The 27,388-nt window shown below is 38.5% G+C and overlaps 6 protein-coding genes across 9 annotated transcripts in view; 2 read left to right on the top strand and 4 right to left on the bottom strand.

Annotated features, from left to right (window-relative positions):
- Positions 1–465: 465 nt before the first annotated feature.
- On the bottom strand, positions 466–7,018 carry LOC106136597 (zinc finger TRAF-type-containing protein 1 homolog). 4 transcript variants are annotated; one of them, XM_013337197.2, is made up of 7 exons: positions 6,638–7,018; positions 4,940–5,178; positions 4,384–4,533; positions 3,751–3,962; positions 2,571–2,731; positions 1,545–1,776; positions 466–797 (listed from the first exon to the last, which is right to left on the bottom strand). In XM_013337197.2, exons 1-7 carry the CDS (start codon positions 6,845–6,847, stop codon positions 790–792), a joined length of 1,212 nt encoding a protein of 403 aa, XP_013192651.1. In that variant the 5' UTR covers positions 6,848–7,018; the 3' UTR covers positions 466–789. The 4 variants fall into 4 exon arrangements, with proteins under 4 accessions (XP_013192651.1, XP_013192652.1, XP_013192653.1 ...); XM_013337198.2 differs by having other exon boundaries at positions 1,574–1,776; positions 6,638–7,017; XM_013337199.2 differs by lacking the exon at positions 4,384–4,533 and having other exon boundaries at positions 6,638–7,015.
- Positions 7,019–7,526: 508 nt separating this feature from the next.
- On the bottom strand, positions 7,527–8,942 carry LOC106136588 (SAP30-binding protein). Its single transcript, XM_013337183.2, has one exon. The coding sequence runs from the start codon at positions 8,747–8,749 to the stop codon at positions 7,886–7,888; it is 864 nt and encodes a 287-aa protein (XP_013192637.1). The 5' UTR covers positions 8,750–8,942; the 3' UTR covers positions 7,527–7,885.
- A 253-nt stretch (positions 8,943–9,195) lies between these two features.
- On the top strand, positions 9,196–12,820 carry LOC106136607 (trafficking protein particle complex subunit 11). Its single transcript, XM_013337211.2, has one exon. The coding sequence runs from the start codon at positions 9,390–9,392 to the stop codon at positions 12,699–12,701; it is 3,312 nt and encodes a 1,103-aa protein (XP_013192665.1). The 5' UTR covers positions 9,196–9,389; the 3' UTR covers positions 12,702–12,820.
- A 109-nt stretch (positions 12,821–12,929) lies between these two features.
- LOC106136589 (proteasome subunit beta type-1) lies at positions 12,930–13,791 on the bottom strand. Its single transcript, XM_013337184.2, has one exon. The coding sequence runs from the start codon at positions 13,659–13,661 to the stop codon at positions 12,963–12,965; it is 699 nt and encodes a 232-aa protein (XP_013192638.1). The 5' UTR covers positions 13,662–13,791; the 3' UTR covers positions 12,930–12,962.
- Positions 13,792–14,260: 469 nt separating this feature from the next.
- Positions 14,261–15,586, top strand: LOC106136604 (dolichyl-diphosphooligosaccharide--protein glycosyltransferase subunit DAD1). Its single transcript, XM_013337208.2, has 2 exons — positions 14,261–14,561; positions 15,356–15,586. Exons 1-2 carry the CDS (start codon positions 14,354–14,356, stop codon positions 15,484–15,486), a joined length of 339 nt encoding a protein of 112 aa, XP_013192662.1. The 5' UTR covers positions 14,261–14,353; the 3' UTR covers positions 15,487–15,586.
- A 2,642-nt stretch (positions 15,587–18,228) lies between these two features.
- LOC106136603 (E3 ubiquitin-protein ligase AMFR) overlaps positions 18,229–27,388 on the bottom strand; it is a 28,458-nt gene continuing 19,298 nt past the window's right edge. Inside the window, exons 6-11 of the mRNA XM_013337207.2 lie at positions 24,774–24,884; positions 24,092–24,210; positions 21,526–21,632; positions 20,023–20,170; positions 19,061–19,139; positions 18,229–18,562 (exon numbers count right to left, since the gene is read on the bottom strand). Coding sequence (XP_013192661.1) covers positions 18,361–18,562; positions 19,061–19,139; positions 20,023–20,170; positions 21,526–21,632; positions 24,092–24,210; positions 24,774–24,884 — 766 coding nt within the window. The 3' untranslated portion in view covers positions 18,229–18,360. The remainder of the gene's footprint in view (positions 18,563–19,060; positions 19,140–20,022; positions 20,171–21,525; positions 21,633–24,091; positions 24,211–24,773; positions 24,885–27,388) is intronic.

Genomic DNA, 27,388 nt, shown 5'->3' with positions numbered 1-27,388 from the left:
ATATTTTGATAATAATTATGCAAAGACGGTTTTGCAATTTGTTTCTTATTATATAAAGACATTTATTTATATTCACACATAATAATTTAATAGACAGCTGAAAACGCGGTGTTTTTGTTAAAAAAAATCATAAGTACCATCTTCTGGAATATTGCATTATCTTTGGTTGTCGCGAATTCCAATCATAGTGAAATCTGGACAATACCATGTTAAAATGCTGATAAATTACCATATATACCTATCCACATTATTGATGAACGAAATTTTTATTACACAAATCTAATAAACATACTCGAGATGTTATGTACCTACTTATGATTTCGCCAGTCTATAATAATGATGTGACCGTGTAAGCGTTTATAATTTAAGTATAAATTTACATAGCGATAAGTAAATTTTAGTTACAGTGAAATTGGTGTTGTTTTTTTTTTTACAAATGCTTCGTAACATCAAGGCGTATTACGAATAATAGATATTTAAACATCTGAGATTGTAGGTTCCTAGCAAATACAGTTCCCGGAATGTAAGCTTTGACATGCACAATGGACTTTACTGGTGTTAAGATGAGGTATGGCGTTTGCGCAGACCGCCGCCATTTTGGTTCAACTTATATACCGTGTACTGTAAATAGCTATTCCATAAAAAATGTCATTAAAGGTTTCTGTGTTAAATGTCAGAAGATTATCATGATATTTCCAGGTCAATATAACCCGGCCTACCCGTTGAAGCGATTGTTAGATAATTAGACGCCAGGAATGTAGTTCGTAGATCACTTGGACGTCAGAAACATTATGAGTCTGTAAAGAATATTTGGTTCATACATTATTTTGCTAAAAAGAAAATCATCTCCTTTAAATTAAGAAGATTAAAGGAATAATTACTGTGCAGTGTGGTCCCGGCACCAGTAGAAAAAAAAATAGGACCACTCCATCTCTTTCCCATGGATTTTTTTCAAATGCGACTAAGCGATAGGCTTATATATATAGGATATATAAAATATATATCTATACATAGGATATAGGATTTCTCTTTTAGGCGATGTGCTAGAAACCTGTCACTATTCGAATTGCAATTCTATCATCAAGCCAAACAGCTGAACGTGACCCGCAAGGGATATAGACGTGATCACACGTATGTATGTACACATAATACCTAAATAAATTCAAAATTGAAAATGAACTAGTCTAGTAGTCACACCTAATCATAAATTAAAAGGCTAGGCGGAAGGCAACACGTCTGCACTGACGCTTCGGAAGCGGCGGTAAATTTAGTTTAAGTAATTCACTTGACGTCAACCGCAATGTTGTGAAACCTATACAGGGTGACAATTAAAACAACTGCATCCTTTTAAACATAGACTATACACATGCTTCTGAGCCGTTTGAGCCTATTTTATTTAAATTAAACGTCATCATTTTCACATTTAAAAAACCCTCAAAAACTACGTCACACGCTTTATTAAAGACCAATGAACCGATATTTTTCTTTTAACGTTTTTAAATATCCTTTAGATAAGTACACTTAACAGTTGAATTAAAAGTCACCCTGTAGTGATGACAACAACTCGTGTGACCTGAAGTGCACGGCCTTGCTGGCCAGCAGGCGGTCGGCGTGGCGCGCGTCGGCCAGCGGCAGCGGCAGCGCGGGCGCGTCGGCCGCGTCCTCGCGGAACGCGTGCGCCGCCACGCGCGGCCGCACGCGCGCCTCGCCGTACGGGCCGCGCAGCCACACCCACTGCACCGACAGCGGGCACACGCTCTTGCTCTTCATTATTAGCTGATGAACACAATCATACATACATACAATCACGCCTTTTTCATATATTCAGATATTCATCGATGTTGATCAATGTTTAGCTGGAAAATATCGATGTTTTGACATCGATGTTATGACTTCAATATTATCGACACATAAATGTTTTCTTAATATCGATCATCCCTAGTAGGAAGTATAGTCACAAAGTGAGTTATTCCTATAGAAGAGAAAAATAATCAGTTTAAAATTACTATATTGTTGAACATAAAATATGAATATTTTACAATAAAAATTATATCTCTGACATTTTTAACTAACTAACAAACGTACATACATAAAATATCAAAAATTATCTCACAAAGAAACCTGATTTAAATTAAGATTCAACCTAGTCATCTTTAGGATCTCGGAGGGTCCCACAGAAGAATAATGTTCAAGTATTAACCTGCAATTGCAGGACTGAAGTTATCACATATATGTATTCATTGTCCAAACTGGATGAAGGTACATGATCACGTAGATCCTAAGCACCACACGTAATTAATCCTATTCTTGAATCCTCCTCGTGCTTAAATACGATCCTTCCTAGAGAAAGATAGAAGAATACCCCTAAAGAGAATAATGATGACCATATTAGGATAATGACAATTTAACTATTCTCAAAGCTGGATGAGTTACGTAACTGTCTGAACATTCTACTTTTGGATGGTAATCAAGTTACCCACCCACCCACACATGTCATTACCCAGAGACCTCGGAAAGAAGGCACCAAAGAGACAATAACTACCTTAAACGATGATGATAAAACATCTTACCTGATAAGTGATCTCCCGCTGAGCACTCTGCGTGGGGTCCCCCTGGTTGTTGTTGATGAAAGCCTTCACCACCCACTGGTGGCCGAACGCCGTGAACCGCGAGCTCTCGTAGTACAAGCGGTGGACAGACTCGTCTGTGCGATATGGCTTCAATTGCAGGTCTGAAATTTTAAAAGATAGAATACCTTTCATTGCCCATAAAAGGCGTCCTTATCGCATTATGCAAACTCTAAAAGAAAGGTACTTTTGCTAAATTTATTTGAGAACATATTATCTCAAAGTCAAGATTTTTTTTTTATTTGCCACCATTATTTGCCGGCATTTCCAAAATCAGGCGACTCCTTATTGATTTAATTTTACCAAGATTTTTTGCTTTCTATTTATTTTTTTCATTCATGACATCATGATCATCACTACATAGTATAAAACAAAGTCGCTATTTTAGTCTGTTTGTCTGTATGCTTAAATCTTTAAAATTACGCAACGGATTTTGATGCGGTTTTTTGTAACAGGTAGAGTGATTCGAGAGGAAGGTTTTTATGTATAATTTTTTCCGAATTTTGCACCCGTGCGAAGCCGGGGCGGGTCGCTAGTGAGGGATAAGCTTACAAACTTGGGATTCTTTTTTTCTTTAACTGATAAGTATGGACCGTAGTTCATTAAAACCAGATATAGATCTGGTGAAGGTGATCTTCTCGTAAGACAGCATGTCCCACAGCTGCGTGCACGGCGCTGTACTGTGCACCTATTGGACTTAGTCTAGCTACTGATAAGTATGGACCGTAGTCCATTAAAACCAGACATAGGTGCCGGTGAAGGTGATCTTCTCGTAAGACAGCATGTCCCACAGCTGCGTGCACGGCGCTTTACTGTGCACCTATTGGACTTAGTCTAGCTACTGATAAGTATGGACCGTAGTTCGTTAAACCGATTGACGGCCTCTGTGGCGCAGCGGTAGTACGCTTGTCTGTGACACCGGAGGTCCCGGGTTCGAATCCCGGCCAGGGCATGATGAGAAAAGAACTTTTTCTGATTGGCCTGGGTCTTGGATGTTTATCTATATAAGTATTTATTATAAAATATAGTATCGTTGAGTTAGTATCTCGTAACACAAGTCTCGAACTTACTTCGAGGCTAACTCAATCAGTGTAATTTGTCCCAAGAAAAAAAAAATAGGTACCGGTGAAAGTGATCTTCTCGTAAGACAGCATGTCCCACAGCTGCGTGTAGGGCGCGGCGCGGTCGGCGGCGCGGCGCTCGGCGGCGGCCAGCACGGCCAGCACGTCGCCGGCGGAGCGCCGCGGCAGCGCGCACGCCGCCTCGTGCCCCGCCGCCTCGTGCGCGGGCCCGCGCCACTCGCAACCGATGCACGCGTACTTGCAACCCGTCAGCCTATAAAAATAGTCACATTCTTCTTTTTTTCTGTTAAAAAGTAAACTTAAACATCACTAGTAATAGCGATCGTAAGAAAATTGTTCAGCATTTAAGTTTGTTCACAGTAATTCTAGCTAGATACCCTAATACGTATACTTTTACGAGTTAATCTTTTATTACTCCTCCACCACACCATGCCAATGTAATTTTGGCATAATATGTCTGTTTTAGTATTTACTTATAAAGTAAGCAAGAAATGGATCATGTCATTGTACGAATATTTATATGCTACAATTGCTCACGGCTCCACCTAAATAAAATAACTCTTTTGTATGCTTGTTTGTGATCGTTTCGACACAAATCCTAGAGAAAAAGCGAGTTTGGTTCACATCGCACTTGTTAGCTGGCGCACTAAACTACATTAGTATAGTGACGTCACCTGGTGTGGCGGCGCCGCTTGAGGGAGGCTGCGCGTGCGCGGGGGACGAGGGCGGCCGCCAACAACGCGTACACCTGCCACACGATGCGAACCAAACTCGCTACGTAACTACGCTTCGTGTCCACTACCACTTGCGAGAACTTGTATGGCCTGCGGGAGCGAAGCCGGCTTTACAGTTGACGAGCAGAGGAGAGACAAGTAAAACACCAACAACCTCGTAAAACATAAATAGAGGGGGGAGATAGTTCCGAGAAGATTCTAGGCCATATTCGGCTTTATGGGTTATTGGATCCTAACGGTAAGGGTTTTTTACAAACTCATAGAACAAATGTTGCTGTTCATATTGATGTCTGTCTGTCTCAATGAGGTCGTTATTGCTTTACAAGTAACCCTGTAATCGCCATTGCTCTATGATATATCAAAATGTAATTATAGTCACAGAAATAACTAATTCTTTATCATAACACCTTGTATAAATACATTTATTTTGCCAGAACAGTTTTAATATACCTTTATAACTAAAAAAATAAAACTAGACAAAATAAATAAAGCTCACCTCTCCTCACATATCTTCTCCTCATGATGCTGCAACGAATGCCTGGGGAACACTCTGGTGCAAAACTTGCACTCCGACGGGAGCTCCGACACTGTTTTCTCCACAGCCAAGTTCCTGGACGCCGTGGACTTGGAGATCTCCACGCGGCAGTTGGGACAGGTGGCCGTCTCATCGCGGAGTCTCGAGTCGGCGAGCAAGTGGGTGAAGCAAGGGGCACACATTAGGTGCCCGTTGCTGCACTGAAATTTGAACCTTGTGTCAGTGGTACGAAGTGATGTTTAATAGTGATGGGATGGTTGTGAATGATTTGCCCGTAAACTATGCACTTTGGAAAGAAAAAATAATTAGTTTAGTTACAGTAAGCTGCCAAATAAAATTCTACCTGTTTTAAACATTTTGTAATAGTGGGTGAAAAATCAAACTTCAACATTTAATATTAATTTAAAAAAGTTGCATCCACATAAAAAAAATGATTTATAAAAAATGCAATTTGTAAAATGAGAAAATAAATGACAAAAATGAGCACAGTGTCAGAGGTAAAATAAACTAAACTCTATGTTTATGTGCCCCTGACTTTAATATAATGATATGTACTTTTTAATCCCTGACTATTACTCCAGTGCTAGTTAAAGGGCATAGGTAAATGACAATGTGTGCTGTGGTCTATCTCGGCTGCTCATTGCTGTGACTCCTGTGAACAGAACTTAGCACATAAATAATGCTGGAACAGAAACAAACCAACTTTAAAACAAACAAATTATTCTCAATTTACCTATAGATTCTCTTCTATAAAAAAATAATTGAAGAGTAATGAACTATCTGGTTATATTATATGCTTGCTGATTGCTTGTAACTGTGATAGTGCTTCAACAATCATTTTGTATTGCAATAAATTTTATATGCAGGATTTGCTTTTAGTAGCCATAAATTCAAGTCTTTTTTTCCCAAAACATTATGTTATGGAGTCTCGTGTTGGTAAGGGAATGTAAGTTTTGAAAATAAATCTAGATAACATTTATTACATTTACTGTGAGTAAATCAAGATTGATTGAGATCTTTTATTACAAATTGTATCATAAAGTTCAAATATTTTTTTAATAAGTATGTATATGTTTAAGCAATTTCATTTAATTAGAAGTAATGAAATTCTCCAATATTGCAGTAGAAGGATTTGCTTACTGTGTGGGAACAGGATAACCAGGAGTACTCAATAACAAAGAACTATATCTTTAACATTTCTTTATTTAAATGAAATGTTACATGAGTGATACAATGTATTTACTCTAAGACATACACGCTAGGCACTAAACATACAATATCACAGAATGTTTTACTGCACAACCACCAATATTAAACAAATGAAATGACCCGACAATAGTTACAGGTAGAGGTAGTTAGGTTTCATACAATTTGAGATCATTAATATAATATGTATACCAAATTTAGAATAACTAATAAAATTTGTCGACATAACAGTCCTAATTAATACGTGACCAAAAAAGTGATAGTACATTATGGACGCTGAAACGAAAGTTGCGATAACGATAAAGTGCGCGTTGTAGGCGTCATGATCACGACCCACTCACACTTTGTCATTTCGCAAGAGCTCGAGAGCTCAAATGTAGGTATTACGTAATTTACAAAAAATATTTTACAAAACAGCTGATGCGCAGAATGCCATCGACTGTTTTAGAATACCTGATACACGGCCGCCTGAGGCAGGTCCAGGCAAACTGCGCAACACAGGATGCCCCCGAGCCTGTCCTCCAGTTTGTCAGACGAATCTTTGTCAGAGAGCCTCCGTTTTTTGGGCGCTGGTCCCTCATCGTCTTCCTTTACATCGCTAGCGACCAAAACCTCGATTTCGCTAGACGATGGAACAGGCTCACTCTCGGGTGCTTCAGCCATTGCACGAGTACGAAATAATGATTACAAAACACTAAATTTGCACAATTACTGTTCTAATATACAAATAAAAACAATACACAAACTTGGGATAAACAAAGAAAGGAATCAACGAAATATTGACAACGAACCAAACAAGGTTTGTCAACAATTTGTTTTTATATGACTCCACCCTCCCGCGCCCCGCACTACTATCGAATCGAATCGATAACGATGTCAACTTAATGCTAGGTACAGCAAATCGAATCAATGCAGCGGCGGCGCTAAATTCCTAAGCTCCATTCCTACTTTTAAGACGAAATATATGACAGAATTAAAATCATGCTATTTAAGGGTAACTGGTTTAATTTATTATCCTCTTGGCGTGTCCCGCTTACGTTGAGAACGTAAGCGGGACAGTTGTTTGTTTGACAGTTGCGCCTTTGCCTTTGATCACAATCATGGATTGAGGAAGAGGTGGCAAGTGAAGCCCGGGGGGGCCTTTTGACCATGATCAAAGATGTAAGGACATCCTTGGGAAAGAGAAAGTGCTATATGCCTGAAACCACACAGCTTTTTCACTTATTTATTATACCTACATATACATACATAAAGGAAAAAGAAAATGGGAAGAACTTCAACTATGGTCCTTATTAATTTTGGAAAGCCAAATGGTTGAGAGGTGATAAAATAAATGTAGCAGTAAAAAATCATTATTTTATTACATATAATCAAAGTCCATGGTAATATGAGCATTGGAAATCATGCATTTTACCTAATGCACAATTAACAAGTGTTTCATGGACTTGGATGGTATTACTTCCAGACTTACCAACTTTATGACTTATACTAACTTTGTCATTAAAATTTTTACAGCTATATTGTACAATAATCACTATACTTTATACTCATAAATGCGAGAGTATTGCTTGAGATGAACAAATACAAAGCTAATATACATCATAATAACAGTTTTAAGTTTTTCAAAAAGTTTTTATTTACAATAACCATGCCAACAAGTGTTGCACACCTTCATGAAGTCCAATTTTAATTGTCTTATAGTCAAATCTTAGGTTTTTTTGGTAATGAACCAAAAGCAGAAATGATTGTGCCTTTTGTGCCTGTGACGTTGGAAGTAAGGGGCTGCTGCACCAGCCCCGGCTGCTTGATGCTGGGCTTGGCACCCACATTTGGAGCTGCCTGGTCCCATTTTGATTTCCGCTTCTTCTCATCATCACTCTCAGACTTCTTCACAACTCCCGTCACAAAGTCTATCTTTGACATTTTCTCCTTCCTTTCCTTCTCCCGCCTGTCCATTTCAATCTTCTGTACTCTGGCCAACTCATCATAGTAGGACTCCTTCCCCCACTTCAAAGGGTCATATATTTCTGGAGGATAATTAGTGTCTAACTCATTAATGTCACAGAATTGAATTAACTTCTCATATATACTAGGGTTTCTAAAGTTCTTCTTGTCTTGTATGAGCCTATTCATATCCAGTCCTTCATTCAGCATTCGGCTATAAAATTTGGCAATGTTGTCTTGTAGTTCTTTCGGGCACTTGCCGGGCGGCTCGGGCGGGATCGCGACGCCGTCCTGGGAGTCATCGGGGTCCGAGCGCGGCACCGCCTCGTCCGTGTCGGTCTCCATCGAGAGGCGCCGCATGTCATCTTGATTTTCCGCTGTTGGAGACATTGGCTCTTCGTCTGAGACGATCGTGTCGTCTACGTAAGACACAAGTCTTCTCTTAGGCGATACTGGTGCAGATGCTGGTTTGTTGCCTTCTTCCATCTTTTTTGGGCTGGCTGGAGCTGAGAGAGCTTTAGGCTCCTCTTTTTCGGGCGTCTGCTCATCCTCAACGATGTCTTCTTCGCCCTCGGAGTCTGTGTACGTCGCAGTCAATGACGCCAATGCTTGTGAAGTCATAATGATAAATGTTTACAATACACTGGATTGTATAATATATTTTTATTACGGCAGATGAATGTTAATAACAAAATTATTCACTATAAAATTCGTATACGTTTTTAATGTGACAACCTGAAAATACATTGTACTAAAACCTCAGAAGAACAATTTCATTGACTAAAACAGGCGTATCGTATTCGTACGTGGTGTTTGACGGACTATTGACATTGACATTCGTAGTGAAGTATTGCCATGCAGCCGGAATTCTTGGCCATGCCGCAAGGGCACTACTAGCTTAAGGGTCCAGTTTATTTTAATTAACTAGTTAATAATATATAATGTATGATAAAATCGAATTCAGTAAATAAATTTTAAATGATTCATTGATAGATAACAATTCTGAATGCCAACAATCTCAATTTCTCAATATGAAATTAAAAAATATAAATGATAGATTTGACGTTTCGTTTGTAGGTCTACCTACCTACATAGGTCTGATTGCTGATGCTGATTGTGTGTAAAAGTTGGAATTGATATTTTAGGATGTAATGAAGAATTTCAGTCCGCATTGTTTAAAAAGAAGGAAATGTTTCGAATAGCTCGCGATTAGTCAATACGAAAGTTTACGCTATCGGTCGTTAGAAATACTGCAGTGGCAATGGCGACACAGCCCAGTGACTACACGGAGTTTCCGCCCGAAATTATCCTGAAGCCTATGGCTCTGATAGGTCTGTCGGGTCTCGACGCCGTCAACAACGCCGTGCACCGCGAGATATGGGACTCGTTTTCCACTAACCGCCGCGGAGACCGTGCCAGCGTGCGTTTCAAGCTACTCAATAATACCTTCGAATTTCCCGTTGTTAAACCCAAGAGGAACTCTTACGAGTGGTATATTCCAAAAGGTATTCTCAAGAAGAATTGGATTCCAAAGCGAGTGACGCATATTCCCGCCGTCGTCGTCATTTTCTACGACATGGAGTGGAACGACCCACAGTGGAACGAGAAAATAATAGAATGCGCGTCTAAAGTGCAGTCGATCCGCGCAGCTGTGGAGGGACACACTACTAGGGTTGCTGTTGTTGTGATCCAGAATGGGCAGTCTCCGCCGCCCTCTGAGTACATGCTCGGGGCTGAGCGCGCCCAGGCTCTATGTGCCGCCTGCGAGATCCAGTCCAAATCACTGTTTGTTCTTCCTCATAGCGACCATTTGATGGGTTACATAGTACGTTTAGAAAATGCTTTTTATGATATTGCTCAAAATTATTACCATCATGAGACTAAAACAATAAAGCAGCATAGGGATCACCTCAACAAGACTACACATCAGTATTTATTTGTTAGGCACCAGTTCAAGCTAGGCTTCCTCAATGAACTGAAACAAGACCTGAGTACGGCCCACAAGCACTACATGCATGCATACACCAACCTGCTGGAGACCCGCACTGTGGACACCAACATACATGAAGTGAGGACAGTCGCTGGATACATCAACTACAAACTGTGCAAGTTATTATTTGCTCTCAACCTTCCTAGGGATGCTATAGCGCAACTAAAGAATCACATTGAGAAGTATAAAAACAGAATTGGGTCTACTGACTTACTTTTTGAACAATATGCTTGGATTGCAAGACAATACAGTGCCTTTGGAGAAATGTTTGATGAAGCAATTCGAGCTGGCCTGCCTGCCATACAATCCCAACATCCAGGGTTTTATTATCAGCACGCAGCACAGTTTACTGTTAAGAGACGGCAAGCAATGAGATCAGTATGCAGTGAATCACTCCAATATCCCCCTGGGCCAGATCCACTTGAAGGAATGGTGGAGTATTATGGTCAAAGACCATGGAGACCTGGTCGCCTCAGTGCGGATCCTCATGATCCTCAAAAAGAACAAGCAGCCGTATTAGCCCTTCAATACAACGAACGGATTTTTAATCATTCTGCTATGATAATAAGTTTCTTGGGCTGTGCTATATCTCAATTCAAAACATTCCACTCGCCACGAATGCGAAAACAACTTGTTGTTGAGATGGCCAATGAGTATTATTACTCAGCTGACTACGGGAAGGCCCTCACGCTGTTGACACACATGTTATGGGATTACCGTAAAGAGAAATGGTGGTTCTTGGCTTCTCATGTTCTAAACAGAGCATTGCAATGTGCCTATTTATCAGCAAAAATACAAGACTATCTCCAGTTATCAGTAGAATCCCTATCCAAACATATTCAGGTGCCAAACAACGACAAGAACAGGATATTCAAGAATATCATGTCAGTTCTCAATTGCAATATTCCTGAGCCAGAACCGGACCTGCCAGTATCATCACAGAGCAAACCACTGGAAGCTTGGCAGACCGTCATTGATAAAGAACCCTTGTCAGTGACAGTAGACATGTCCAATATTTCCAGTTTCTTAGAAGTCAAACCAAAATTCAAGCAGCAGCGATACCGAATGGACGAGACAGTTGAAGTGGAGCTGTATGTGAGATTAGCATTTGAAACAATCCTAGAATCTGTCAAAATATTTATAACAGTGGCAAGTCCTTCTGAAACTGTAGAAACACCAATCACATTGGATGGGAGTCACTCCATATCATTAGAAGGAGGGAAAGTGAAGAGATTTCTATGTCAATTTAAATCAAACCCCCGTGATAGTGGAGCCGAGATTCACATCAAAAATGTTTCCTTTGTCCTAGGTTCTGAAAAGAGACGAAAAATAATCATGAATTTTAAAATGGAGGATGTGAAAACTACAGATGCCACTATCCACCCAGAACTATTGCATTTCATATTAAGCCCTAAAGCAGATTATGAATTTGATTGTATAGTGCCCTTAACGGTAGCTAGTCTAACATCTAGAGAATGTAGGTTGTCTATAGCAATATTGAACTCGAGTCCAGCCCTGCAGGGGGAGTGGTTCCCCACAACATTTACAATCACTAATGAAGAGCAGTGTGGTGTGTATAACATGAAGATCACCCTGTCGTTGCTTAGTTCCCCTGATAATCCTAACCCTGAAACAGTCACAGAGCTAAGCCTCAAAGAAGGGGAAGTACAGACACAGCCAATTCAGGTGCCCGTAGGAACCATAAGTCAAGGAGTTAGTCACACTGGCATGTTCTACATGAAAACGAACCGAACAGCCACTACTACTGTTCAAATTAAAGTGTCTTACACCATAGACCTCCCCGAGATCTCAAACTTAGAGTGTGTCAAAGACTTCACCACTAAAATCACAGTCATCAAACCTTTTGAAGTTGTCTCTAATTTTGTTGCAATGAATTTCACTCCTATTACAAAGTGTTTTGTAGATGACCCATTTATAGTTATGCCTCAGATTAAAATTTTAAGCCCGTGGGAGCTATTAATAGTCAGTACAGATCTAGAAGTAGTAGATTGCTTTAGTCATAGTGATGACAGCAAGTCATCTTGCATCAGCGACCTAGAAGTGGCAGAAAAGAATATAGCCTCTGATGCCATCTGCATTAAAGCCAAGTATAAACCAAAAGACAATCCGACCAGAGTGGGTCTGTATAATATTACTTGGAAGCGAAAGAGTAACACTGACGGCCACTGCGTCATGAGCAGCACTGCTCTGTCAGGCTTGCCAATAGATGTGTGCCCGATAGCAATAGAAATCAATTATCCACAAATAGTAGAACTTCAGACCTCAGTGCCACTAAAATGTACTTTAATCGGAAAGTCCGTAACCCCAGTGCAACTAAACCTCACTGTGGAAGGCACAGATGCTTATATGTTCTCTGGATATAGGAGACTGTCCGTAACTGTGCCCCCACGAGACAAAGTGGTACTGAACTACAACATTCATCCTTTAGTGGCGGGCAACACCACACCTCCAAGGTTAAAAGCAACAGTCATTGGAGATGACTCTTGCCAGGAAGTAGTCCAAGAAATGTTTGAGAAAATCTTTCCCCAGAATATATTTGTTATGCCTAAGTACAATAAATGAAGCGTATTGAGTGTTATCTTGTTATTTGGAAGTATTGTAAATATCTGTGAACAAAGCTGTAAGTTCTAGTTACCCTGTAATTATTATAAATACTAATAAAGTCAGTTATTTGTTTATAAGTTTTTATTTTGAAAACCATTATAAGAAATTTTAAATAGACATTTTTATCATTCCAGTTAGATTGGAAATTGGTTTGAGTAGGTGTATATGATATGAAAACTGCTAAGGTATTTAAAAATATTTATTGATACCAAATACAAACTAATCTTTACGCAGTTCGAACTTCTCTTCTTGGATACCATTAGCAGTGATGATGAGGATGTAAATACTGTCTCCAGTGTAAATGTCTCTCTCTGCTGCACTGATGAAGACATCCTTTAGCAGGGCAAGAGCCTTCTCCCTCGGCAAGGGAGCTTCGGTAACATTCTGCATGTTCTTCAGACCAATCTGGTTGTCTAGCAAGGGCTGCAGCTGAGCGCCCGCCGAGCCGACGGCCCGGTAATTAGAGCGCTCACAGTGTCCAATAGGATCATAGCTGTAAACACAGCCTTTGCCATCAGCATCTAATCCAGCCAGTACATTTGATACATAATAAGGGAAAAAGCGTTTGTAATACAACATCGTGGAGAGCATCTGCGCTACAGCAGGCGTAGACATGGTCTTATTGTGCTCGTGTGTGTACATCTGCAAGCGCGCTTGCAGCAATCTGGTTAAAGTGAGCGTGTCGCACCAACAGCCAGTAGCGCCCAGCACAGTTCTCTCGGACAGATTGAACAGCTTCTTCTGCTCCCTCGTATAGATGGAAAAACCGGTGCTCAGTCGGGTATCCGCTCCAATAACCGCGTAGTCATCACCGGCAATGGCCACAATACTGCCGCCGTTGTCTGCATACGGTTCGAACCGCATTTGCTTGGCTCCAGGTACGGCATATTCGGGAAAGTTTTCACTTACACTCATCATCTTGCAATAAGTTTTAGATTGTTTGAATTATTAGATATAAATTGTTAACAATGAATTGAATGACATGACATGCACAAATTCTTTTGATAGGTAGATTTCGTTTATTTCTTTCTCGTCTGTTATTTACCCAAAATGACATATTACAATGACATTATTTGTTTTATTTGAATGATGCATGGACGTAAGATCCTGGGATCGTAACAAGTGTCTATTCCTCTGGGAAAAAAGCGTAAGTTTGTGTATTTAGGATAATATTTTTGCGCTATTGGACGGAATCGATTGTTTTCTCTTTAATTGCTCGGTCCAGTGACAGAGTGTGGGTAGGATTATTAAAACTTTCACTAGCAATAGAGCCGTACCGCAGCGTATAATATCGTAGTATGCCAAGATTTGCACAAAAAATATAGCAATCACACTAAAACTGTATATGATTTTGTATGTCGAATCCTTAAAAAATTCACAGTAATCTTTGACTACCTATATCACTTCAAAAGCGCGTTGTCGTTTTGTCAGTCTTTTTTTTTAAGTTTCTCAAAGGTCTGGCGTCTGTCGCAAAGTCGCTTTGGTAGTTTGTTCTGTCTCTGTCATTTGGGATTTTGTTCGGCGCATTTTATATTATATCTGTGGTTCGGCGATTGTGACTTGTTTTGGCTGACGTGTATCTTTAGTTGGATTTATAAAATATCGTCAAAATGACTTCAATTGTTTCTGTGATCCCTAAATTGTACCAGGAATACACCAACAAAACCTCCAAGAAACTCAAGATTATCGACGCTTACCTACTGTATATATTTTTGACCGCTGTAATACAATTTGCGTACTGTTGTCTGGTCGGCACATTTCCTTTCAATTCATTCTTGAGTGGATTTATTTCTACTGTGAGCTGTTTTGTTTTAGCAGGTATTAAAATTCAATTATTTTTAAGTGTAGCTAAAAAGCCGCAAGTAAAACTACATGTTTGTAAGGTTATCAACATTTAGAAGAATTGCCGGTAGGTGCCGCCTTAATTTCATTGCCTACATCCATATCGCGTCTTTGCTCCTAACGGTGCCGACAGAGCCAACAGTCTCGAAAAGATTTATAGCTGGAATGGCTTTAAGGATTGAATTAAGATTTACAAACTGACGATACTAGCCCATCACCTATAAAAGAGAGATCCTGTCTTTAAACATTTCCCTTGTTGATAACTTTTAGAATCTGTACGGAAAGCGAAGCAGCCAGCCAGCATGGAAACTTGCACTAGGTGAATGTGCCTATTCCTATAGTTGCATTATGTGACATCCATGAGATACAAAAAATTCTTGGCATAAAAATATCTTTTTTATTATGCCAGTCACTTTCACATATATTGCCAGCCCCATTCCTTCTTATGGGAGTTCTTTTATAACTATATGTTGTTTTAAGCAATCTCACAACTTATTGTTGTCCAATTAGTAGATTTACCACAAGAAATGTCCAAGAATTATTTTTCATACAATGAAAATGATTGAGCAATAAGCCGTCTATGCCTTAAAAAAGTCACTATTTGGATCACATAAGAAACCTCCCCTAAAATTTTTACTGTTTCCTCTTGGTCATGTGTTATTGCAAATGTGAGGAGAGCAATGATTGTTTGAAGTAGACTACACCGTGGTTAATAACAGTGGGACAAAGGGGACAATAAGTCAAAAATCATGGTAATTTTTTATTTCCAGTGTGCCTGAGATTGCAAGTGAATCCGGAGAACAAGGCTGAATTCCAGGGTCTGAGCCCCGAGCGTGGGTTCGCAGACTTCATCTTCGCACACCTTGTCCTCCATATTGTTGTCATCAACTTCATAGGTTAAGTTAAATAATTTTATGTCCATCAAACTTGCACCATTTGTTATGAATGAAAATATGAATAATATATAATTTATAAGTGAAAATAAAACACAATTTTCCATTTGTAATGTTTTATTTTGACTAGTTTTGAATCAATTTTAAAACAATTTATTTATCAAGTGTAACAGTTAACCTAGCTTATTATTACAGTGAACATATGGTCAACTTATTAAAGAACAATAAAAATAAGTACACTCGCAAATAATGTATTGGCCACGCTTGTAGTAAATAAATGTTCCAGTAAGTAAATATTTGAAATTAGTGTTAACTAGAAATTTTGATTCTTTAGTAGGAAAGTATTATTGATCATAACTTAAGAAAAACATGTTATATTACTTTTTAGCATCAAAAATGACAAATTAGATTTTATAGGCCAAAACATCAAATAAGTGATACATAAATATTTCTAAACAAATAAATTTTACAAAAAATAAAGACTATAATAAATAACGAAACCTTATTTCTAGAATGAAATGACCACATACTGTAGCAACACATATTATTTTTATTTATTTTTTATCTGTATACATGTAACACTTTATATGTATGGTTGAATGAATGATTTTACAACATCAAGTAGACGGGAATTTAACATTATATGATGCTTTTAGAGAAATCAGCCGCTAGGGTCGGCACCCAAAAAGAGATGGCTACAATTTGAGCTAAATAACCAGTTTTCGGCATTCAATGTTATACTTTGTATGTCCAAAAACAGCACCACCTTTTTGGGAACTAACCCTTATACTGGATTCCCATCTACATACATAAAAAACTAATCTATTACAATAAAAAGTTCTATAGTTGAAGTACATAGTGAGCTAAACATTCCTGGATTTATAAAAAAATATCTTACTATTATAATTAATCACGTTTTATTTCCAATTTACATACTCAAAATGAGATTTGAATGTGTTTCAGCGGCAAATTTATTGTTTCTTAAGCCAACGTATAAAATAGAAAAATACACTCTTGACAATTTTGGTAGAAAAATAAGTGGTAGCTGCTTTTTTCAGCCGCTCGGCCGTTCTGTGGGGTCGGCGGGAACAACGAACCATAAAGAAGTGAGCCAATTACACCCACAATCAGGGTTGCCAGTCTAAAACAGCCTAAAAACTTAATTTACTTCATTTTCGTAGTATCAAAATTAATCAATCTAGCAACCCTGCTCACATTTAGAGCTTAAAACTATATCCAAAATTCTAATGAAAATATCACAAAATGTGAATTATTACTACATTATGGCTTTAAAAAATAAACGTCCATAAATAATTTACAAAGTAAGAAGTCCACATATTGTATGGACACGCAGGTGACAATCATAGTTCTTTCATGTTGTTAAAGAAGTAGGATTATAGAGTAATCTACCATTCTTTCAGATAAAGGAGTCAAATCTCTGCAATTAAATAATTGTTTTCCGTGTAAATAACTTTAATTAAAACAGCAAAAGTTATAATTAAAGTTATCTTGTATTTTTCTGCCACACTTTTAGTCGGGGAATTACTTTATAGGGACAAACGTGTAGTTAATGTTCGCGCGGCGTCACTGGATAATTTGCAAATACAAAACAATTTCCACAAGATAATTGAATAATTGATCTATTTATTTATTCAACTCTATTAGATCCATGAACACCTCTACACGGAATTATACTCATTTATAGTCCGCCTAAATAGTACCTCAAATTAAATTCAATGATCTAACAAAATAATCTTCAACAAAATTGTTAGGTACAGTAATTTTATCATTTATTTATGTACCTATCGGAAACGGAATAGTTTATTTGTAAACATGTAATATGTTCACAAAACATTCGTGAGTTTCTAAAAATATGTGTAATAAAATCACAGCACAGTGAGCAAAAATAAATTTTGAATCATTGAATACACTGTAAATTGGATACATCACTATTATATCATCCGTGTGACAGGTTGAGTGATTTACCACCAACTTCATCCAGAATTATGTTAAAAAAAAGTGCACCCCGGGCTCCTCTCCAGAGACGTGAGAATGTTACCGAGATTGACGCTAGGAGAAAGAAGAGTGTGAATGATATTGATATGTAGAGGTCCAATGCATAGAGCGACCAAATTGTACTGAAAGTTTTAATATTAAAAAATTTCATATTTACATGAGTGAGATCATGGAATAATTAATGAAACTTCTAAACTAAGACATTGGATCTCCATGGAGCAGGGCTATGTTACATTATTATATGGCTAAGTATTTGTATAATATAATTTAGCCTCAAAAAATGTAGCCATTTTGTGTCTTAAGCAAGAGACAATTCCTAAGAAAGTTTACCCAGTTTCCGATATTTGTATGTCATAAGACAATGTTATTTATTTGAAATGTCGTCGTCACTGACGGAGTAGTCAGAGCCTGTTATACATTAGATAAGATGACAAGTTTCATTCATATAGCTTATTCTTATAACAGTAAATCAATTTCGTATCCATAAAAATAAATTATTTATATATTAAAATTTACACAGATTCTATTATTCAATAGATAGTTAAATATGTGTAAATTACAATATATATATATATATAAAGTAGGCCACATAGATAAGTACACAACCTTTTGTACCACTAAAGGTTGTATACATTTTCTATGAGACCCACTGTAAATCTTTACAGTTTTATACCAGACACATAGCAAATAAATTAACAATGTTTTTTTAGACATACAACCAAATCGCTCCACGATGTATCGTGTTCACTCGGCCACTCGGCTGCGGGGGCCTCTGTATTAATAACCATTTACAAATTTAAAAATAATCCGACTCGAAATTTCATTGCAACCGAATCTCAATTTTCTTTTTATATAAACGTGATCACTCAGCTGTGGGGCGCGGTCTCGGCGGCCTCCGGCGACGTTGGCGAGGACGCTGGTGATGATGATGATGATGACGACGTGTTGGCGGCGCGGCGCAGGTACCGCTGGCGGGCGGCCGCGAGGAGCGCCGCCTTGCGTCGCTCGAGGGTCTTCTGTCGCTCCAGCACCGACGTGGAGAACCGAGGGTTGGTATTCGTGTCAGTGCTGGAAGTAATAAAAAATATATATACATCACGTTTTTCTAACATACGGGGTGAGTGTTCACCCTGCCCACAGCTGTGTCGAATAAACGTTTTATCTGTCTATCACAGCCAGTGGTTACCGAGAAGGTTCTACATCTAGCTAAGAAATTGAGATTCTACTTTTAAGCGATGAGTTAACAACCTTTCACTATTTGAATCTCAATTCTATGGCCAAACAGCTAAACGTGGCCTATCAGTCTTGTTGCTGACAAGAGTTTTGGCGAGTTGCAAGGCTGTTGAATCTGTCTACCCCGCAAGGGATATAGACGTGATTACATGTATGATTCAGATAGTGATAGGTAGCTAGTGTTAGCCCTAAAAGAATAACTGCAAATTTTTAAGCCTCTCCCTTAATTGACTTTTACAACTGCGCGGGGAATAATATAAACAGAGTGTGAAAAGCTAAAATTATAAAGATCGATAAAATAATGAGTCAAATGAAAAAAATGATGAAATGTACCTTCCATCGATGTGCGCGTGCGCAATGGGATGATCGCTGTGCAGAGTCCTAGGCGGCGATGGTTCTTCAGGCGTTATCTCTGTAATATACAACATGATATTGAGTGTCAATTCCTCATTGACGAGTCGTCCAAATGAGAGTGAACGACTTAAGAGATCATGTTTATTTATTTCTTTATTGAAACAACAAGCATTTTATGTTTTAATATAGACAATGTGCATCCTTGGGATTTGCGAAAACCTTTATTTTGTAGGTAGCGCTAAATTTGTCGCTATTTGCAACAAGGTGGCGTTTAATTCGTCGCTTTTTGTATGTGCGTTTTTTGTTTGAACCTACTACAAATCATGTGCTGTGAGGTTCCCCAGCACCAATATCAAATAAATAGGACCACTCCATCCCATGGATGTCGTAAAACACGACTAAGGGCTAGCCTAATAAACTTGGGATTCTTTTTTTAGACTAACAACTTGTCACTATTTGAATCTCAATTCTATCATTAAGCCAAATAGCTGAACGTGGCCTATCAGTATTTTCAAGACTGTCGCCTCTGTCTACCCCGCTTGGGATACCTATATACGTGATCATATGAATGTATGTACACATCATTACGAGTTATTATGTTACTGTCATTAAGAGGGCCGTGTGGTTCCCGGCACCAATACAAAAAAGAATAGGACCACTCGATCTCTTTCCCATGGATGTCGTAAAAGGCGACTAAGGGATAGGCTTACCAACTTGGGATTCTTTTCTAGGCGATGGGCTAGCAACCTGTCACTACTTGAATCTCAATTCTATCATTAAGCCAAACAGCTGAACGTGGCCATTCAGTCTTTGCAAGACTGTTGGCTCTGTCTACCCCGCAAGGGATAAAGACGTGATCATATGTATGAATGCACACATCATTACGAGATTCCTGCGCCAAGCTCAAGCCAGATGTTACTGTCATTGAGAGCTGTTCTCACCGCGAGTGACGTCACGCGGGGGGGAGGGCGCGGTGGGGGGCAGCAGGCGGCCCTCGAGGATGTTGTCCACCGTGACGTCGGCGGAGCGCGTCAGCTGCAGGTCAGCGGACAGCGCCGACAGCGGGAACTGCGGGAACATCTGCTGCACCTGGGTGGGGGGTAAATCATAGCGATTGTAACGGATTATACTATCACTACATAGTATAAAACAAAGTCGCTATTTTAGTCTGTTTGTCTGTATGCTTAAATCTTTAAAATTACGCAACGGATTTTGATGCGGTTTTTTGTAACAGGTAGAGTGATTCAAGAGGAAGGTTTTTTTGTATATTTTTTTCCGAATTTTGCACCCGTGCGAAGCCGGGGCGGGTCGCTAGTGTTATATGTAGTCTAAAACTCATTGCGGGTCAGCAACGGTCACAAAAGAATCACGATCAGCTGTATGGTTTAATACATACATACATACATATGTATAGCAGTGTAAACAGAGCCAATAGTCTCGGATAAGACTGAAATGCTATGTTCAGCTGTATGGCTTCATTATGCAATTGAGGTTCAAATAGTGACAAGTTACTAGATCAGTAATAGCTGTTAGTGTAATAGTTGTTCTATAGTGTAATAGCTGTTCTATAGTTTAATAGCTGTTCTATAGTTTAATAGCTGTTCTATAATGTAATAGCTGTTCTATAGTTTAATAGCTGTTCTATAGTTTAATAGCTGTTCTATAATGTAATAGCTGTTCTATAGTTTAATAGCTGTTCTATAATGTAATAGCTGTCCTATAGAGTAATAGCTGTCCTATAGTGTAATAGCTTTCCTATAGTGTAATAGCTGTCCTATTGTGTTATAGCTGTCCTATAGTGTAATAGCTGTCCTATAGTGTAATAGCTGTCCTATAGTGTAATAGCTGTCCTATTGTGTTATAGCTGTCCTATAGTGTAAAAGCTGTCCTATAGTGTAATAACTGTCCTATAGTGTAATAGCTGTCCTATAGTGTAATAGCTGTCCTTTTGTGTTATAGCTGTCCTATAGTGTAATAGCTGTCCTATAGTGTAATAGCTGTCCTATTGTGTAATAGTTGTCCTATAGTGTAATAGCTGTCCTATAGTGTAATAGCTGTCCTATAGTGTAATAGCTGTCCTATAGTGTAATAGCTGTCCTATAGTGTTATAGCTGTTCTATAGTGTAATAGCTGTCCTATAGTGTAATAGCTTTCCTATAGTGTAATAGCTGTCCTATTGTGTTATAGCTGTCCTATAGTGTAATAGCTGTCCTATAGTGTAATAGCTTTCCTATAGTGTAATAGCTGTCCTATAGTGTAATAGCTTTCCTATAGTGTAATAGTTGTCCTATTGTGTTATAGCTGTCCTATAGTGTAATAGCTGTCCTATAGTGTAATAGATGTTCAATAGCGTAATAGTTGTTCTATAGTGTAATAGCTGTTCTATACTGCAATAGTTGTTCTACAGCCGATCGGGAGTATAGGTATGGGGCGACGGTAATCACCTGGCGCGCCATGCCGTCCAGCACGTGCGGCGCGGGCGGCGCTCGCTCCACGCGCACGCGCGTCACCTCCACCGAGAAGCTGGGCAGCCACGACACGTAGCGGGACCCTGGCCATTCAATACAAATTATCATCAGAACATATTGACGAAGAAGAAGGCCAGTCTTTTGTAACATTTTTATCCACTGGTACATTTCCGCCATCGGACGAATCGCCGTGGGCAGACATTCCACAGACTTGTGAACCATTCATGATTCAATCTTGCCGTGACCTGGCAGAATTCTCTGTGGAGCGGGAGCCCAGGGCCATTTTTAATCTAAATCGAGGGAGTGAGGGTGTGTCATATTAGTGTCAATGTCATTGTCAAGAGAGATAGACTAACAGTTTGTAACGGCCATACAAGACAATAAATCAGTTGGGCATTGCGTCATCATGCAAGCGAAGCTCGAATGTGTTTTATTTAATATCCTAAACAATCATAAATTCCTTCCTATATGAAACAGAGGGCAAACGAAGGTTTTCCCTTCAGGCTCGCCGAGATAAAACGCGAGTCGCTCCGACTTCCCACACCAAATGAGAAATTAAAGGAGTAGGTACTTAGGTTCTCCTAAAGTAGGCAAGGCTAGGTTCTTTAGGTAGTAAAGGTGATCGTGATTGGGTTAGCTCAATTTGGATCACGATCATCTTTATCTATATGTAGTTGTTAAAGTCATTTAAACTAACACAAATGTTGCGCTAACGCACAATGTCCACCGAGCATAAAAAAATTAACAAATTTACTTTTTGTAAAAATTTTAACTCTAACCTTTAACCCCTTCGATAAAAAAAAGGTTTAATATACTTGATCGAAGTTTAACCACGAAAAAATGTGCTAGTTTTGTGATATTTGCAAGCAAACGACTAAGAAGCCGAGGGCATGACAAGATGCTAATAAATAAATACCCATAATACTCCATGTCAGTATGTTGAGGCGGAACAACACCACACACGCAGACACGCACAGTAGGATTAGTCCTAGTGATAAAGGGACACTATATTTCATGTACCAGGTACATTTTATGGTGAAAATGTGGGTCGAACCCGGAATTGAACCTGCTATTGCATAGCGACATGGGTGTATGACTAGTTTTTTAACGTGTAAGCTTGACAGATAATTGTGATTATATTTATATTTTTCTCAGATTGACAACTAAAGTGTGATTAAATATGGTTGAAGGAGGTCGAATGTTTTGCTGATAAAAGAGGTTTGGAATTTACGCCAGCGGGGAATATGCTTTATCTCATTGCGTTCAAGAAACAAAAAAAAAATAAACTGTAGGTTTTTTGAAACTTTAAGAGTTTTCACTTCAAAAATAAGATCGCGAATCAAATATTGGATATTTCATTCGAAATACGAAGTGGGAGCCTAAAGAATGACTGCATGTAGAATTCAAAGTAAAAATTACCATTAAAGTAGTACGTACGTAGTACAGTTGTACGAAACTAGTGTTTAGTAATCAGAGCCTCTAAAAATTGGCAGCTGACTTTCGGTAAAATCTAGATTAGGCATAATAATAAATTCTAGGTCCTTGAATTGAAAGTATTTTATTGACCCAGCTCGCGTGTCAAACTGCGCGATATAAGACGCGATTACTTACGTCGTAAAAAAGTATATTGATACGGAAGTCATTTACCTATTTTTGATACTAATTACGTACACAATTTTGGTTGAAGTCCTATTTTTTATCGGATAGGTTCTATGTTATAATATAACATAATATACAGATAAGGTGACATGGTGGAATGTGTTTAAAAAAATATAAAAATCCAATTTATTTTTTTACTGTTAGACTTCAATTTGGTCAAACCTAACCATAGCAAACTGATGCGCTTTTCCACGCGGAATTTCCACAATAATCGATGAAATATACAAAAAGAATTTGGCTCTTTGACTTTTTCGAACTATGCAGATAACGTGTTTCTTTGTTCTGATAAAGATAACTCTAAAAGAACATGGCGGAGGTTGATCAGCCGATGGACACTGTACTTTACTGGGAGCGATATTTCCGATCGCAATAAAGGGAACATCTTACACATACATATATTTAAATCACGGCTCTTTCCCGGAGGGGTAGGCAGAGACATCAGAGGCACATCTTTCCACCTTGCCGCTATCCCTGCACACATCTTTCGCTTCATCCACATTCACAACTCTCTTCGTGTTTTCGGGAACTCTTGACCAGACCTTTTGCTAGAACGTCACGAACGGGAATATCTTCCGCTTCGCTAAGTCATGCCTGGGGAACCGCGGCTCCGACGATGTTGTGTCAGAGGTTGTATTTATGCTCAAATCCGGCGAATCTTTGCCTGACAGCGTGGCACGATTCTCTTCGATTGGCTGTTAGTAGCGCGCTTCACTGTGATTGGGTAGTGTCGTGTGACGGTACCTGTATCAAATAGCAGGTGCCCATCGGCGCGACTTGTGTTTACAATTAATCATGAAAACCGAATCTTGGAAAATTATAGCCAAAAGAATGCTTGAGCACATAATTAAAAAAAATATGTCGTGTGACGTCAGAGAGGACTCACCGTCGAAGTGGAACAGCTGGTTGTGCGGCGGCGCGCGCGCCGGGGGGGCGGCGCCGGCCAGCGAGCGGCGGCACGTGGGGCACGACGCGTCCTGCTGCACCCACTGGCACAGGCACGAGCTGGCACACCATATTGATAATGTTTTACATATATTCACGTCTATATCCCTTGCGGGGTAGACAGAGCCAATAGTTTTGAAGAGACTGATAGGCCACGTTCAGCTGTTTGGCTTTATGATAGAACGGAGATTCAAGTAGTGTGGTCGAATGATAAGAACAAAGGCATAGATCAAGCAAGACCTCATTAGCTCGCAACGCACGCTATTAGAACCTACCAGCCTTGTTATGCTAAGTGTACCTACCTAACAAAACTTTCTTGAAAACCGCACCTGAAATCGGTTCAGCGAAACGCGAGATAATCGCGGCAAAACATAAAAATAGTGACAGGTTAGCCCATCGCCTAAATGAATTCCAAGTTTATAAGACTACCCTTTATGCTTTTTAAGACATCCATGAGACAGAGATGGAGTCATCCAATTCTTTTTTATATTTGTGCCGGGAACCACACGGCACTACATTATACGTCAAACTGACTACCATCTTCTATATGAAGGCTTTTAAAAACGCTTGCAAGACACGATATAATAGAAGATAGTTAGAAATTAGAATGGAGTAGTCATTACTTGTGGAAGAGATGCGAGCACGGCAGCTTGCGCGCCTCCTTCATCGGCTCCCAGCAGATGGCGCAGTTGTCCTGGTTCTTCTCCACCTCCTCCTTGCTGGCCATCGGGTAGCTGTTCATAAATCATATTTATTTCTTTTAGTCTGCGAACTTTTTCAATACTATTTTGTAAACAAAAGTGGTACATAAATAGCCAATAGTCTTGAAAATTCTGTTAGGCCACGTTCAGCTATTTGGCATTAAGATAGAAATGAGATTCAAATAGTGACAGGTTGCTAATTTAGATTATTGACATTTTAAACCCCTTACGTTGAACATCAATGGCATTTTGATTGTTTGAAATATTCAAATATATTATGCTGATGACATTTTTTTTAATATGTATTTAGTTCGTTGACATTAAAATAAAGGACCATAGAGAATAATGTAGATGATTCCCTCTTAATATTTTTAAAACGAAGAATTTTAAGAATTGGCGCTACTGAAGTCACGTGCAAAGGCTTATAAAAACTAAAAATAAACTCTATTAATATACATAGCGAAAACTAAAAATAAATAGCGGAATACATATATTTTTTATCCGGAAGTGCGAATTTATTGCTTAATTAACATAACTAGAAATGTACAAGGATCTTCCCACGTGACTCGATACAAACAATCGGAGATGTGTCAACAATCGTGATCGGTTTATAATTGCGGCCGCCATCTTTGTTTGCAAATAATGACAAACAAAATATCCTCACTTATATAACAGGTTCGCTAATTGTTTCATTATTATGTTTACTAATTTAATGTTTAATATCTTTTGTGTTAATTACGCCTAAACTTTCCTAATTAATAATTGTTGTTGATAAATGAGTAAGTAAACATCAGTTCAGGAGTTATTTTTTATTTAATCAGTAGGCATTTTTAGTATCAAAACTGTCCCAATACCTTAACTTTTCGATTTGACCATATATTTCCTGGGTTAAGTAAGACATGTTATCAATGAATTGTATAAACCATTTTTTATATCTGACAATATTGCAAGGAAATAATGTCGCCATTATGGTCTCTATTTCGACAAATTATTGGAAATAATAATGAGATTATGCAACTTTAAGTTATAATAATACTCGTATTACAAAGCAACCCACTCGATTAAATAAGTCCGTGTCAGACCAATACGATGTCGTAAATCCTACATCCCAAGTTCTAGTTATTACATACAATATAAAATCACGCCTTTTTCCCGGAGGGGTAGGCATAGACTACATCTTGCCCTTGCCACGATCTCTGCCAACTTCTTTCGCTTCATCCACATTCATTACTCTTTTCTTCTATATTTATTTATTCATAACTTGATTGAGCCTTAAAGGTAAAATAGGTGGCCTTAATGCTAATAGTATTCTCTACCAGTCAAACTTTAGAAAATAGCAAACCAGATAAATAACCCGGACCTATGACCCACTCACATCCTCACCTCTCTGGAGAGGAGACCAGGGTACAAGTTTGTGTAAACTTCTATTACTGTCTTAACGAAAAGAACTTCTTTGTATAACTAGAGACCGCCCTCGACTTCGTCCGCGTGGAATTAATTCTGCGGGAACTCCGGGATAAAAAGTAGCCTATACTATGTTATATATATAATACATAACATACCGAATTTCATCGTAATCGGTTCAGTAGTTTTTGCATGAAAGAGTAACAAACATCCATACTGACATCGTGACATACTCACAAACTTTCGCATTTATAATATAAGTAGGATAACAGAATATTATGGTATTTCGTGATTGATGGCCGTAATTTATACTAATTAATTCCATCTTTCTAATTAAATTACCGTCGACAGTTTGCGCGTGGAAAACTACAGAACGTGAAGCTATAAATGACACATTATAGCAAAAAAAATTACTCAAATTAAGAAGAAAATGCCTCCGTGATGTTGTGATAAAGCCCTTGTCACTACACCATAAGGTTTACATAAGAAATGTCTTTTTGACACATTTCATGATTCTTTTAAACTCGTGCAACAGAAAGTCCGTGGTTGATTCTTTAAAAATATGAAACCCATAGCTTAAGGAAACCGTAGACCTGAGTGTTTGATAAATTTCAAATCAACACTTCAGTTTTTTTCAGTGCAGTTTTTGAGAAAAAATGTCTAGATTGACAGCCGGCTAAAGTAATACTGGGGTTCCGTTCTTTTCGTTCCTTGTCTCGTACAGAATCCAAAAAAACAGTAAACAATAGAAAAAAAAATACAACAATATGATTTGTCATTTTAAATCTATTTGTTTAATTAAGCAATTAACATTAGGAGATCGTTTGTTTATTTTCCATAATTATTTTTTTATTGCAATTGTAATATTAATTGGCAAATAATTAACAATGTTTACATTAATTTACGGTGTAACTGCGGTGACAGTGACAACAATTGCACAATCATAGATAATGTTGACGCGATGACGTAGAACGGAAAAACAAATAAAACTAATTAAATTATAACGATGAAATTACCGTTTCTTTAAATTAGCGGTTAATGTAATTATTAAATTTTTTTGGTAGATTAAATGTTCGTGAACTTTCTATGTTTTCATGACAGATAAGATTCTTGATCTGTTCTGATTTTTTATC

Source organism: Amyelois transitella, chromosome 19 (genome assembly GCF_032362555.1).
Source record: "Amyelois transitella isolate CPQ chromosome 19, ilAmyTran1.1, whole genome shotgun sequence".
Lineage (NCBI taxonomy): Eukaryota > Metazoa > Arthropoda > Insecta > Lepidoptera > Pyralidae > Amyelois > Amyelois transitella.
Note: the sequence above shows the minus strand (reverse complement) of the source record. Positions and strands in the feature narration are given on the sequence as shown.

Excerpts from the sequence above, each read along its gene's own strand:
- LOC106136607 (XM_013337211.2), top strand. The coding sequence starts at position 9,390 with ATGGCGACACAGCCCAGTGACTACACGGAGTTTCCGCCCGAAATTATC.
- LOC106136588 (XM_013337183.2), bottom strand. The coding sequence starts at position 8,749 with ATGACTTCACAAGCATTGGCGTCATTGACTGCGACGTACACAGACTCC.
- LOC106136604 (XM_013337208.2), top strand. The coding sequence starts at position 14,354 with ATGACTTCAATTGTTTCTGTGATCCCTAAATTGTACCAGGAATACACC. Across the intron at positions 14,562-15,355 it reads GAGCTGTTTTGTTTTAGCAG|TGTGCCTGAGATTGCAAGTG; the intron begins GTATTAAAATTC and ends TTTTATTTCCAG.
- LOC106136589 (XM_013337184.2), bottom strand. The coding sequence starts at position 13,661 with ATGATGAGTGTAAGTGAAAACTTTCCCGAATATGCCGTACCTGGAGCC.
- LOC106136597 (XM_013337197.2), bottom strand. The coding sequence starts at position 6,847 with ATGGCTGAAGCACCCGAGAGTGAGCCTGTTCCATCGTCTAGCGAAATC. Across the intron at positions 4,534-4,939 it reads GAGAAGATATGTGAGGAGAG|GCCATACAAGTTCTCGCAAG; the intron begins GTGAGCTTTATT and ends TCGCTCCCGCAG. Across the intron at positions 2,732-3,750 it reads CGAGAAGATCACTTTCACCG|ACCTGCAATTGAAGCCATAT; the intron begins GTACCTATTTTT and ends TTAAAATTTCAG.